The 14,220-nt window shown below is 52.6% G+C and overlaps 1 protein-coding gene across 1 annotated transcript; it reads left to right on the forward strand.

The window, feature by feature from the left end:
- Positions 1 to 8,570: 8,570 nt before the first annotated feature.
- LOC132321326 (SUN domain-containing protein 3-like) lies at positions 8,571 to 13,389 on the forward strand. Its single transcript, XM_059834836.1, is given in 10 exon segments — positions 8,571 to 8,642; positions 8,645 to 8,776; positions 9,057 to 9,097; positions 9,701 to 9,768; positions 9,771 to 9,871; positions 10,453 to 10,529; positions 10,907 to 11,030; positions 11,761 to 11,928; positions 12,443 to 12,535; positions 13,234 to 13,389. Coding segments are annotated over 10 exon segments (1,032 nt in total).
- The last annotated feature ends 831 nt before the right edge of the window (positions 13,390 to 14,220 follow it).

Raw genomic sequence — 14,220 nt, forward strand, 5'->3', positions numbered from 1 at the left:
TGACCCCACAGCGCTGGCCCCACTGCTGCCTTGGGCAGCCCCAGGCAGGCTGGGGACCGAGCACTGTCTCTGCTTCTCCCAGGCACAGCACGCGTGCTGGATCGACTTGGGAGTGAGGGGAGCTGGTGACAACAGCAGGTACACCACCCGCCAGAGCTTCCTCTGACCACTGCGCAGTATCCTCTCCTTTGGCCTCATGGATGCATTCGGCGTCGTCCTGCTCTGCTCCACCTTCCTCTTCCTCTTTGTCCTGCTCTGGCCCCTCTTTGTGCTGCAGGACCACGTGCTGCCGGCCCTGCTCGTCCTGAGGAGAGCTGCGCTCCCCATTACCGATATCTTTCTCATCTGTCTGCTGCCATCCCTGGCTGCCTTCCTCACCGTTCTCGTCATCCCGTCCTCCTTTTCCTCGGCTTCATGCATCTGCTGGTGCCGCTGCCAAGCTGAGCCCATCAAAGACAGTGGCAGTGCCTTGGGGATAAGGTGTTTGAGAAGATGTAGGAGAAGCAGCCCTGCAGACCCCCAGGGTAGGGGAGAAGGAGGGGAAGAGGTGCTCCAGGTGCGAGAGCAGAGATTCCCCTGCAGCTCCTGGGGAGGACCATGGTAACACAGGTTCTCACCCTGCAGCCCGTGGACATCCGCCGTTGTCACGGCTTATCGCCAGCCGGCAACTAAGCACCACACAGCTGCTCACTCGCTCGCTCTCTCCCCCTATGGCGGGATGGGCGAGAGAATCGGCAGGGCCAAAGTGAGAAAACTCGAGGGTTGAGATAAAGACAGTTCAGTAGGTAAAGCAAAAGCCACGCGCGCAAGCAAAGCAAAACAAGGAATTCATTCATTACTTCCCATCAGCAGGCAGGTGTGCAGCCATCTACAGTGAAGCAGGGCTCCATCACGCGTAACGATTACTTGGGAAGACAAACGCCATCCCTCCAAACGTCCCCACCCTCCTTCTTCTTCCCCCAGCTCTATATGCTGAGCATGACATCATATGGTATGGAACATCCCTTTGGTCAGTTGGGGTCAGCTGTCCCGGCTGTGCCCCCTCCCAACTTCTTGTGCACCCCCAGGCTGCTCGCTGGTGGGGTGGCGTGAGAAGCAGAAAAGGCCTCGGCTCTGTGTAAGCCCTGCTCAGCTGTAATGAAAACATCCCTCTACTCTCAACACTGTTTGCAGCACAAATCCAGAACACAGCCCCATACCAGCTACGGTGAAGAAAATCAACTCTAGCCCAGCCCAAACCAGCACACCACGGTGCCCCTTCGCCGACGCTGGGGAGCACCCCAGCTCCGCCTGATGACAGCAGCCACTCAAACACAGGCGGTACAGTCAGGGCAACAGGTTTCTTGTCCTGCTGCAGGTCCTCAAAATGAGGTTTTGGACCTTCACAATGAGGATTTGGGCCCCCAAAATGACGATTTGGTCCCTCAATATGAGCCTATGGGCCCTCAAAATGACCATTTGGGCCCTCAGAATGAGGCTCTGGGCCATCAAAATGGCTATCTGGAGCCACAAAATGACTATTTGGACCCTCAAAATGAAGCTACGGGCCCTCTACATGACCATTTGGGCCCTCAAAATGAGGTTCTGGGCCCTCAGAATGGCTATTTGGAGCCACAAAATGAGGCTACAGGCCCTAAAATGAGGATTTGGATGCTCAAAAAGAATACCTGGACCTTCAAAATGAGGCTTTCTTCCTCAAAACTGGGATTCCGGCCCTCAAAATGGGGCCTCGGACCTTGACAATAGGTTTTGTGCCCTCAAGGGATCTGTTGCCACTAAAAAATGAGGCCTGGCAGCCTAAAACGGGTCTGCGGAGGTGCAAAATGAGGCTATGGACCCTCAAAATGACCATCTGGATGCTCAAAATGAGGTTTTAAACCTTCAAAATTACTACTTAGATGCTCAAAATGAGGATATGGACCCTTAAATATGGCTTTGCGTGCTCATACTGCCTATTTGAACCCTCAAAATGAGGTTTCGAACCCTTAAATGAGGCTTAGGACCCTCAAAATGAACTTTTAGACCCTCAAAATGATGTCTGGGGTCCTCATAATGAGGTTTTGGGCCCTCACAATGAGGATTTGGGACCTCAGAATAACAATCTGGACCCTCAAAATGAGGCTTTGGGCCCTCAAACTGTCTATTTGGACCCTAAACGTGAGTATGTAGACGGTCACAATGAGGTTTTGGAAGATCAAAATCAGATTTTGGGCCCTCAAAATGACTATTTGGGCCCTCAAAATGAGGAATTATACCCTCCAAGGAAGACTTTCAGACTTCCAAATGAGGCTTTGGACCCTCAAAATGGGGATTCGGGCCCTCAGAATAAAGCTTTTGGCCCTCAAAACAAAGATTTCCTTCCTCAAAATGAAGATTTCAGCCCTCAGAAAGGGGGTTCGCGCTGTCAAAATGAAGAAATCGATGCTCAAAATGAAGATTTCGGCCCTCAAATCAGGGGCTTCAGGCCCTTAAAAGGAAGATTTTGGGCCTCAATACAAGGCTTCGCATTTGGACATTAGGTTTTGTGCCCTCAAGGGATCTGTTGCCACTAAAAACTGAGGTGTGGCAGCCTAAAAACAGGGTGGCAGAAGCTCAAAATGAGGCTTTGGACCCTCAGGATGAGGTTTTGGAGACTCAAAATGACTATTTGAGCCTCAAAATTAGCATCTGGACACTGAAAATCAGACTTTGGGCCCTCCAAATGGTTATTTGGACCATCAAAATGAGTTTTTGGGCCCTCAAAATTACTATTTAGGCCTTTAAAATGAGGCTTTGGACCCTCAAAATGACTATTTGGGCCCTCAAAATGAGGCTTTGGAACCTCAAAATGACAATTCGGACCATCAAAATGACTATTTGTACCATGAAAATGACTGTTTGGGCCTTTAGAATGTGGTTTTGGCCTCTCAAATTGCAGCTTTGGAGACTCAAAATGACTATTTGGGCCCTCAAAATTACCATTTGAACCCTCAAAATAAGGATATGGATACTCAAAATGTGGCTTCAAACCCTTGAAATGAGGCCTTGACCCTTAAATGAGCCTTTGGGCCCTCAAAATTACTATTTGGGCCCTCAAAATAAGGCTCTGGGCCCTAAAAAGAGGATTTGGTTGATCACAAAGAATACTTGGACCTTCAAAATGAGGCTTTCTTCCTCAAAACTGGGATTCCGGCCCTCAAAACGGGGACTCGGACCTTCACAATAGGTTTTGTGCCCTCAAGGGATCTGTTGCCACCAAAAACTGTGTCGCAGCAGCCTAAATACGCGTCTGCGGAGGTGCAAAAATGAGATTTTGGACCCTCAAAATGAGGCTTTGGACCTTCAAAATGACAATTTGGACCCTCAAGATGCCTCTTTGGACCCTCAAAATGATACTTTGGACCTTCAAAATGACTATTTCGACCCTCAAAATAACTATCTGAACCCTCAAAACGAGGCTTTGGACCCTCAGAATGAGGCTTTGGACCCTCGAAAGGAGGCTTTGGGTCCTCAAACTGTCTTTTTGGACCATAAACGTGAGTATTCAGACCGTTAAAATGAGGTTTTGGAAGATCAAAATCAGATTTTGGGCCCTCAAAATTAGTATTTATTCCCTCCAAATGTGGAATTATACCCTCATAAGAAGACTTCCAGACTTCAAAGCGAGGCTTTGGACTATCAAAATGAGGCCGTGGGACCTCAAAATGAAGTTTTGGACCCTCAAAATGACATCTGGAGTCCTCAAAATGAGCTTTTGGATCGTCACAATCAGGCTTTGGGACATCAAAATGACAATTTGGACCCTCAAAATGAGGTTTTGGATCCTCAAAATGGGGATTTGGACCTTCAAAATGAGATTTTGGGCCCTTAAAATGAGGTTTGGGGCTTTCAAAATTACTATTTGGATGCTGAAAATGAGGCTTTGGAGACTCAAAATAACTATTTGGACCCTCAAAATGCCTATTTGGACCCTCAAAATGAAGCTACGGGCCCTCAAAATGACTATCTGGAACCTAAAAATGAGGCTCTGGGCCCTCGAAATGGCTATTTGGAGCCACAAAATGAGGCTAAGGGCCCTAAAATGAGGATTTAGATGCTCAGAAAGAATACTTGGACCCTCAAAATGAGGCTTTGGACCCTCAAATCGGGGCTTAGAACCTGACAATAGGTTTTTTGCCCTCAAGGGATCCATTGCCACTAAAAACTTTATCGCGGCAGCCTAAAAACGGGTCTGCGGAGGCGCAAAAATGAGAGTTTGGACCCTCAAAATGAGGTTTTGGACCCTCAAAATGACCATTTGGACCCTCAAGATGCCTGTTTGGACCCTCAAAATGATGTTTTGGACCATCAAAATGACTATTTTTACCCACAAAATTACTATCTGAACCCTCAAAATCAGGCATTGGACCCTCAAAATGAGGATTTGGGCCCTCAAAATGAAGTGTTGGACTCTCAAAACGACTCCTCAAGTTCTCTGTCTCTCAGTCTGGGGACGGGAGGGCATTGGGTAAAGAGGTTCAGGCCGTGGAGAAAAGAGAGACACCATTTCTTCCGCGTTTCCTCACTTTTAGGGCCCCAACCTGTCTTTCATGACCCCCAGCCTTTTCTCAGGGCCCCCAGTTCCCTCTCGAGGGCCTAAACCCTGAAGGCGGAGCTGGTCGCCTGGCAACGGCCGCCCAGGAGTCTGGGGGGAGTCAGTGGACCCAGGACAGCCAATCGCATTTGGGGAAGGGTGTGATTGACATGTAACCAGACAGCCAATCCGAGGCAACATCACCTCAGGGAAGGGCGGGCAGTGATGGGGGTGGGGAGGGAGCCCTCAGGCAGCCAATAAGAGAGAGCATCCCCTCAGGGGAGGGTGGGCCCCAACTGAGGGCAGAGTGACAGCCCTTGTGGGCAATGAGAGGTCAGAGTCCAGGTGAAGGGCGGGAGCCCACCAGGGCAGCCTGAACCAGCTGGGGGCCAATCAGAGGCAGCATCCCCTCAGGGGAGGAGACTGACAGCCCTCCCGACCTATGCCGGCAAAGACTGGTGAGAGAAGAAGGCGGGCTCCACCGGCAGCCGGGCCGAGCTTCAAGATGGCGCAGGTGGGGCCTGCTGTGAGGCTGAGGGTGGGGAGGAGGGGGAGGACCCGGCCGCCATCCGGCGTCTCCCGCCTGAGGTGGTGAGTTGAGTAGGGGGGATGCGGGGCTGGGGTCCCCCCTCAGAGCAGGGGGGTCCCGGGGTTGATGCTCTCCCCACCTCTCTCCCCACAGCTGCTGCACATCATCTCCTTCCTGACGCTGCCCCCACCCCCTGCTGAGACTGGGCCAGACCTGCCGCTGCCTCCACGAGGTGTGCGACAGCGAGGCCGCCTGGCGCCACCTCTGCACCCCTCTCCCCCGGCCGCCGCCAGTGCCCATCCCTGCAGGAGGGCCGCCATCCTCACCTGTGAGTCCCTGTCATTGCCAAGGGATGGGGGGTGGCACTTTGTCCCCCAGCCTCATTTTCAGAGTCCACAGCTTTGATTGTACGGTTGAAAGCCTCATTTGTATGGTCCCAAACCCTCATTTTTAGGGTACAAACCCTCAATCATAAGTTCCAAACCCCCCTTTTAAGGTTCAAAGACTCAACGATGAACGACTTTAACGATTCTATATTTCTACACTTCTATGTTTCTATGCTTTTAAGGGCCCAGAGTTTCATTTTTAAAGACCAAAGTCCAATTGTGAAGGTTAAAGCCTCAGTTTTAGAGGCCAAAGCCTTATGTAGTGGGTCCAAAGGCTCATTTGTAGCTTCCAAAGCCTCCTTTTCAGGGCCCATAGCCTCCTTTTCAGGATTCGGTCCACAATTTGGAGAACCCCAAGGCTATTTTGAGCCCCCCAAGACCCATTTCTAGGGTGCAAAGGCTTAGGTTTTGGTACGGAAGCATCATTTGAGGGCACAAAGCCTAATTTCTGCGTTTGAAGTCTCAATCTCATTTCCAAAGCCCCGTTTTTAAAGAACAAAGCCCCATTTTGAAGGCCCACACCCTCCTTTTGAGGGTCCAAACTCTCATTTATTATTAGGTCCAAACCTCTCTTTTACAGCTCTGAGCCTCCACTGGAGTGCCCAAAGCTCTAAAACTTCATTTCTTGGGGCCATGGACGATCCAAGAGTTTCCCCTCCTTTGCAGGCTCCAAAACCTCATCTTTAGCATCGAGCCCATCTTTTAGCCCCAAAAGTCTCTTTTTTAGGGCCAGACCCCTCATTTCTAGGGTCCCAACCTGTCTTTTATTACCCCTAGTCTATTTTTAGGGCCCACGGTTTCATTCTGAGGGTCTAATCCCGCACCATCAGGGCAGAAAGCCTCTTTTTAGGCTCCAAAGCTACATTTCTAGTGTCCAAAGACTCCTTTTTACTTTCCAAATCTTAGTTTGCGTTTCCAAAGCCTCATTTCAGGCTCCAAAGCCTCAGTTTTATGGTCCCAAGTGATATGACTTTCCACATGCCAGCAAGTGTGCCAGGGTCCGGCCCTAGGATACGGCTGAAAGTGCAAGGTCCGAGTGAAGGTGTCCAATTCCTCTTTTATTACTTCTCAGATGACAGCTCATGCTGGTGCCTGAGGCATTTCTCGAATGACGGTTCAGTTGAGGCAGGTGGGCGTCCGTGGGGAAGCAAGCGTTACCAAAATCTTCAACAGCAGTAGAATGATGTCTCTTCCTTTGGTCTTGGAGGAGGCTGCACAACCAAAAGGTAGACTAGACGGGTCTCAGTGGGGTTTTCCAAACTGGTTACCCCCTTGACTTAGTGTAAGCGCTGCTCAGCAACAACTAAACCATCAGTGTGTTACCAACATTACTCTCCTCCTACATCCAAAACACAGGACCTTACCAGCTACTAGGAAGAAAGTTAGCTCCATCCCAGCCAAAACCAGGACAAGTGGAATTGGAAGAGCTGACCCCTCGGTAGGAGACGTTCTGGTTTTGCAGGGTTTCTTCCCTTGCGGAGAGGAGTGCAAAACCTGCTCCCCGTCAGGTTGGACTTTGCCTCAAAACGTGGCGCTGCCCTTTCTGTTGTGACATCACTGACTGCTGTTGATGTCACAAAGCGTCGTCGGCGCTGAGGTAGACCCAGCAGGGCATAAGATCAGGGTCGTGCCTGCGCCATCGTCACTCTCGGTCTTGAGAGAAGAGAGATCGCAGAGTGGTTGGCTCGCTCCCGAGCAAGCAGGATGCCTGTTTCCCGCACCTCAGCGGATGCGGAGAGACAGCTGCGGAAGGCCCTCGATCTGAACGGGTATGTTTGAAAAATCCTCCTCTCCTTTCCCCAAGGGTATTTTCCACCTCATCAGCTGGGGTGGGTGGGGGACGGACAGGGGACGCACACGAGGGCAGCCTGAGAGCTCGGCCTGGAGGCGGTGTAAGGCAGCAGCAGTCTCCTCAGTCCCTTCACAAACGCCAGCACTAGGCCTCGAAAGCCTTTTGTCTCTGCCAAATGAGGGACGAGTCCCTTTTGGATCACATGAAGGGAGTCCCAAGCAGTTGCCCAGCTCCATCCTGCCGCAGTAATGGCGAGAGCTTCGCGCAGTCCTGTATCGCGCTCTGCAGCATGGGTTATGTGCCTGCGCTGTCTTGGTTTTCCTTTTGACCCGAACCAGAAGGACACCAATGTTTCCTCTGTTGGCAGTGGATTTGACCTGTGTTGGATTTGTCCTGTGTCGGATTTGACCTCTGTTCCTGACAGATGAGGTTTCCTTCGGAAACCTGGTCAGCCCCTCACCAGTGGCGTGCCTTAGGAAAAGGAGCACAAGATCCTCTGAGGGCTGCAAGAAGTTTTCGAGTAGAATAAAAGGGGCTTGTTTATTCCTGAGGAAGTGTACGCTGTGAGTGCCTCTCCACCCCCACAGATGTGAAGTATGGCCACAGCTTTTGTTGCAACTCCTTCTCCTATTCCGGAGTCAATCCTGAGCCCTCCGTCCCTCACAAAACACTGCCATTCCCTGCTGTACCAAATGCCCCACTGGTGCACTTGGTGACAACTCTGCCTCTGACTCGAGCTTGTGCAGGATTAAGCCATTCCTCATGCCAGGAACACCAGGTTCAGGACCTGCAGTCCTTACTGCTCTTCTCGAATCTGATGCTGAACTGAGTGGGTACCACCAGCTTCACCACCCTTTTCCTCCTTGCCGTTCCGCAGGAAAACGAAGGCTCTGAAGATGGTGACCCTGGCGCTGCTTGTGGGTCTGTTCTGTTCCGGTGAGTCTCTCTAGAGCTCAGACCTGACGATGGTGCTTTAGGAGGTCCCCAGGGCTCCATGCTGCCCTGGTCCGCTTCCCCTGCTGTGAGCAGAGGAGCCCAGGTAAGAGCAGAAAGTCCCCGACAGAGGTGTGCCAGTCCTCCCTGCTTCCGAGGAACGGGTGTGGGGGCGAGGAAGGGGTGACTTGCCTTCCCCAGGAGGGCTAAGCCAGTTCTCTTACGCTGAGGGAGAGGCAGTGGTTAACCTCGCCTGGCCCAGGAGGCTGGGAAGCTTCTGTAGGACAAGGAGCATAGTCCATGGGAGGGAATGTCCGTCTCTGGCAGAGCCCGCAGGCCGTCACGACCTCTTCCAAGACTACAAGAGGAGAGACAACTATGGCAGCTGGGAGGGACATGGAAAGGGGAGCGGGCAGCCCGAGGCATAACCCGGCCTTAGACCGCGTTCTAAGTGTAAGGAGAGCTTTGGTGTATGGCTGACAGGTGTTTACCCCGTGGGACAGCTTGGCGAAGAAAGCCTCTGGAGGACGGCAGCAGGATGGTGGGCCTACATCTCCTCCCATATTCAGCCTCTCCAACAGCAGGTGACATTTCCATTTCTTCACATCAAGACTGGTTCTGCCAGCGCAACTGCAGGGCACAAAGAGCCACTTGTTAAAAGCCTGTGGCTGGGGCTAGGGACAGAAGCCACCCTGGCAGGTCATCCAGGTGAAGGTCAGCTGGACCGAGCACCAGTGTCTCCACAGTTGTGGCATTGCACACAGCTGATCAAGAACCAGGATTAGGCAGATTTGGGCCTGCACAGGTTTCAGCAAAGCACTGGTTTGCTGAAACTTAACGGAGTTCCCTTAATTGTTGTTCCAGGTGCGCTCGCATCTCCCTGGAGGGGACTGGAAGACTCGGAGGTAAAAACGATTTCCCCTGGACTAGACGGTTCTTTAGAGGAGCTCTGCCCCTCGGCCCCAACAGGACATTGTTTATGTCCTGTCTCACACAAACTTCCCCTGGCACAGCGCCCTCAGCTTCTCCCACTGCCCTTTCTCGCCTTCTGCCAAACGGTCAGCTCTAGCTCCCCACGTCCATTAGAGGACTGGGGCCACCCGTCCGTCCACCCTTTCACTTGGGCTGGGCTCTTGGCAGCTCCACCTTTCTAACGCCTGAGCAGGGGAATGGTAGCCTTCTCCACCCTGCATCCGTTCCTCTCCCCCATGCTTGGGAGTAGCTGCTAGGAGACACCTCTGCGGCTTTCCATTGCTGGGCTGCAATCGAAAGCCCCTGCAAGCAGCATTGCCCCGTCGAAGGAGAGGAGAGACCAAGGGAAAGGGAGTCTTCTCTCAGGCTGAGGTCGGTGTAGCAGCAGTTGCCCGTCAAGACCTTTGCAGGGGGGCAAGGTTCAAGGGCTGAGGGCAGCCTTGCAACTGCCACTGTCACTCCCTCGCTCACATTCCCAGGGCGTCCGAGAGGCCAGCCACAACAGTTACCACCTCTCCGTTGCTCACTTCTTCTAGGCCAGCAGGGGACGAGTTAGGAGAAGTGCTGAGCGAAACCCTGACCCTGCCAGAAAAGCTACGTAAGCTCCAGAAGAGCTTTATCTCCTGCGCTGGAGCCTAAAGGATGTCGCCGAGCGTGCTTTTCAGGAAGCCTTGAAGCAGGCGAAGCTCCCAGGCTTTACCGGATGGGTAAGGGCATATTGCAGAAAGCTCTACCCGGAGGTTTCTTTCCTCCCTCCGGCACGTATCCTGCTACAGTCCCCTGTCATAGCTAGCCAAAAGGCTGGTGCTGCTGGAACAAGTGCCGTGCATTGCCACACTTCCTTCTCCTGTTGCGCCACACTTCCTTCTGGGGAAGAGAGAGCCGTGACGGGAAGGACAGTTGTCTTAGTCGTACCTTCCTCTCCGTCCAGATCTCAGGTCCTCCTCAAGGGAGAACCCGAAAGAAGGAATGCTCTCAGCAGTCCCTAGTTGCCCCACTCCCATCCCATGCCCAGGGGCTTGTCTGTGCATGCTGCCTGGCATGGGCATCTCCACAGGAAAAGCCTGTTCCCACCACTTCAGCATTCAGAGCGTGGGAGTGAGCAGCCCCTCCATTCTGATAGCGGTCAATCGCAGTAAAGCAAAGTTGGGAGGTTTCCGGGCAATTCTGGCCTCCCTTACATCTGAGTTGAACCTTGTCCCAGCTCACCTTGGCTGGCTTTGCAGGGGAGCTGCTTGCCCCGTTCCTTTTCCTTCTAACAGGCGCTCTCCTTTGTCTTCCTTCCCAGGCTGTTCAAGAGATAATCAATCAAGTCTTGGAGAAGCTGGAAGAAAAGCAAGTCCCCATGCCAGATTATGCCTCAAATCATCAGGTGCTGTGCCATTGTGCAAACAAAGCGCTTCCTGTCCAGCTTGACAAGACAGGCATTTGAACGTGCCCAGTGGTAGGAGAGAAGGGCGAGAAGTCAAGGGCCACCTCGTGCCCTACAAATGGACCCACTGACAGAGCCTGTAATGGGCCAGACCACATCTGAAGACCAGAAAGCCTACTTCCCATTCTTGTCTTTTTCCATGGCCCCTGACGACAGTTTGATGAGTCCCTGCTGTGTGTTCCAGAGGGATCATGCCAGTACGAAAGAAGGGAATCCCACTGTAGGAGCTTGATGGCTACTTAGAAGCTTTTTTCAAGTCAGCAGTGCAATATTCCTCCTGACATTGCTCAATGATTGTGCTCACGTTTTCATTTCCAGGGGCTGCTGTCGTTCATTCAAGGACTTCTCCATCCTTCCGCAATAGGAAAGGAAAAGTCTTTTTGTATTCCCTGCCGGTGCTGGATTACCTGCGATCTCCTGACGTTATCCTTGAGGTAGGTGCACCAAGAATCAGAAAAACAAAGGTGGCGGGGAGGAACCAAACGCGCTGCTGAGAGTTGCCTTGGCCCTTGTCTTTGCTCCTCGAAGCTTTCTCTCTGCTGCCTTCCTGCATGGACCTACTCCCTCCTGTGTCTCCCTGCTGAGTTTTTCCTCTCGCGGAGTGCCCCAGCTCCTCCGCGCGAGCTTCTTAAAGGCTAGCTACTGGTCCCACAGTCTTTGTCTTGCCAGTCACTGTGAGAACTGTCAGCATGGCACGGAAGGAGGATGGAAAAGGGGCCTGCAGAGGTCTGGGGTGTGAGCTCGCCAGGGCTCTTAGTGAGCACGAGTGGGCGCTGAGAGCCTGCACTGCTGGAGGGCCCCACGTTGTGTTGGCAAGCCGTCCTGGCACTGCTCCTGAGCTGCCTGCACAAGTTGAAGTGTTGGCTGGTGCCGGTGGAAGGAGGTGGGAGTGGATGAGAGGGAGCCATTGCTTCCCCTGACAGGAAAGGCTCATCCAGGTGGGCCCTCTAGATGCCACCTGCTCTGGGCAGGTGCCTTTCAGCCACACCGTCCCTTGCTTGTTCTTGGCGACTTGCTCCAGACCGGGACAGGCCGGAGAGCTTCTTCGAGGGGCACATCCAGCTTCCTGCCATCCAAGTGCTTCTCTGCTGAAGGGGTCTTGTGACGCATGAATTCTCACCACTGCTTAGCTCAACGTGAACGTCGTTTCTTCTTCTCTTTCAGCCGGAAAATCATCCAGGAAACTGCTGGCCCTTGGCAGGAAGTCAGGGACACGTGCTCATCAGGCTGTCTGTGCCAATCGTTCCCAGAGCAGTCACCGTGGACCATGTCTCAGGGACAATGTTCCATAGAGACAGCATCTCCAGAGCGCCAAAGGACTTTGCTGTCTACGTGAGTGATTTCTCTAGAGTGGGGGGCGGGGGTTGCATAGCATTTCTAGGCGGGCGGTGAATACGGCTCAAAGAGTCCAGCGACCTGCGGCTTCCTCCTGGCTCGCAGAAGAAACAAGCTCCTTGGAGTTGCTCCCTTTCCCTTGTATTCCTCTCTTATCCAATGTACCGCTCAAAAGGAAGCTTCTGGGGCAAGGTGCTACTCCAGGAGCCACAGGGAAAAGGAGCTGGCACAGTGCACGGTCCTAGACCTTCTTGGCTTCCAATCCCAGTGGGCATTTGTGATGCTCACGTTACCCCCCTCACTGGGAACGTCTGCTCCTTTCCTGACTGGCAGCTGAGACTCCTTGAGTAGGCAAGTGTGGCACGCTACCTAGCTGCAGCTTCTCGTCTCCTCTTGTGCTCACCTTCCTTGGACTACGTAGCTGCAATAGACCAGTACTTCACCGACTGACGTTAAATCTTCCCACGGTGAACGAGGCGCTCTTGTTTTCCCTACCCCTGTCTTTCTCTAGGGCCTCAAGGAAGAACAGGAGGAGCAGGGAACGTTCCTGGGACGGTTCACTTTCCTGGCGATGCTGAATCCCACTCAGACCTTCCAGCTGAAGGTACGGGGACAAAGAGGGAGAACTGGAGGAGAGGAGGAGATATGCAGTTGGCTGGGGAGAAACTTCCCTGCCAAAGGGCTAGAGGCAGCCCTCTCCTGCAGCATGTGCCACGCTGGCTTTTCTTCTGCTTTAGCTTCCTAGTGGCGTATGCCTGGACTCCTGTTGTTCTTCTCTTTCCTTTTGGCTTTCAGCTTCAGCGCTTAAAAGCACCACCGCTGAAGCTGAAGTCAGCTTGAGTGTCTGGACTCCAAGTGCACACAAGTGGCCACGTCCCCTAGTATGCACTACTCCTGGCCTGCTAGTTAAAGATAGAACTACTGGGCTTTCTGACGCTTCTGGTGTTGCTGGTAGCGAGTAGGGACAGGGAGGCCATTATGTCTCGGTGGCTTTCTAGAGGAGGCAACGAGCCATTTGACTGACTCCACTGGGTCTTCTGACTGTGCACGCATGTGCCTCAAAGCAGGCGAGAAGAACTCGCCCATCTATTTGCTGCCGCTTCTGGTAGCTGCTTCTTCCTTTCCTGTTCTTATGGCCACAGGAGGTGGAGCAGGATAAGAACGTCTTGACCACCATAGGTCAAAAGACCTCACAGGGCAGCCAGAAGTAAGCTGTTGAAGGAGTCCGTCGCTGCGGCACTACTCTGTCAGGAGTCAACTGCCAGGGAGGAAAAGGCAACTCATTCCTTCTTGTCATTTCAGAACGAGCTCTCTGGGTTCGTGAATTACATAAAGCTGCAAGTGCTGAGCAACTGGGGCCACCCGGACTACACCTGCCTGTATCGATTCAGGGTGCACGGCGATCCTCCCGAAGACGGGGGAAAGGGGTCCCTGTCATCTGGCAATAAAGGCCCTTAATTTTCACCAAGTGGAGTTGGAGCCTGTTTTGCCTGTGATGCTAACTGGTAAGAGAGCTCCCTGTCCTTCTCTTGACCCACGAGCTTACCGGAGACTTCAGGGGTACATAGCAAAATTTTCCTTATTCAAAGCAACAAGAAAGATCAGTCACAATTATGCAGAAAAACTGACATCCACATGCTTGCTGCCTGCAGAGGAACATCAGCAGGACCTGCCTATACACAAAAGATTAAATGAAGGTACAGGAAGCAACTAAGCATCAACTGAACACAACCGTCTCTTGTTACCTATTTTCACAAGAGGCACATGCTGCTTCAGCTTCCGTCTTTCAGGCTGTCACCTATGAGACAATGGAAGCATGTTGTATTGTAAGAAGGAAACCCCTGATTGGAAAGCCAGTTCACGGCCTCATTCGCCTCTCCAGGCACATATCCAGTGAAGAGCCCAGGAAACGTGACAGAAGGGATTAGCAAAGCAAACTCAGGACACCTCAAGAGATTCCATAACTACACGAGTCTGTCTTTCCTTTTCACCCCCCAGTGCCCAAAGCACCGAGGCAGGAGCAGGCAGGGCAGTCGTGCGCTTGGGTCGCACCGGGGAGGAGAGAGCAGGAACAGTGCTCTGGCACCCAGGATTGGGAAGAATTTCTGCTCTCAGCTGGGGCTTAGTCCTTGTGCAAGTACAGCACTGATCCAGACAGGAAACTGAGGGTGTCAGTTAATCCCAGGTGCCACATACACTGTCCCTTCTCCCATCGCCTCCTCTCGATGAACAGTTTTCCAGACTCTTCCACCTCATCCCAGCTCAGATGCCTGCACTCTGGCCAGAACC

The sequence above is a fragment of the Gavia stellata genome, unplaced genomic scaffold, assembly GCF_030936135.1.
Source record: "Gavia stellata isolate bGavSte3 unplaced genomic scaffold, bGavSte3.hap2 HAP2_SCAFFOLD_99, whole genome shotgun sequence".
NCBI lineage: Eukaryota > Metazoa > Chordata > Aves > Gaviiformes > Gaviidae > Gavia > Gavia stellata.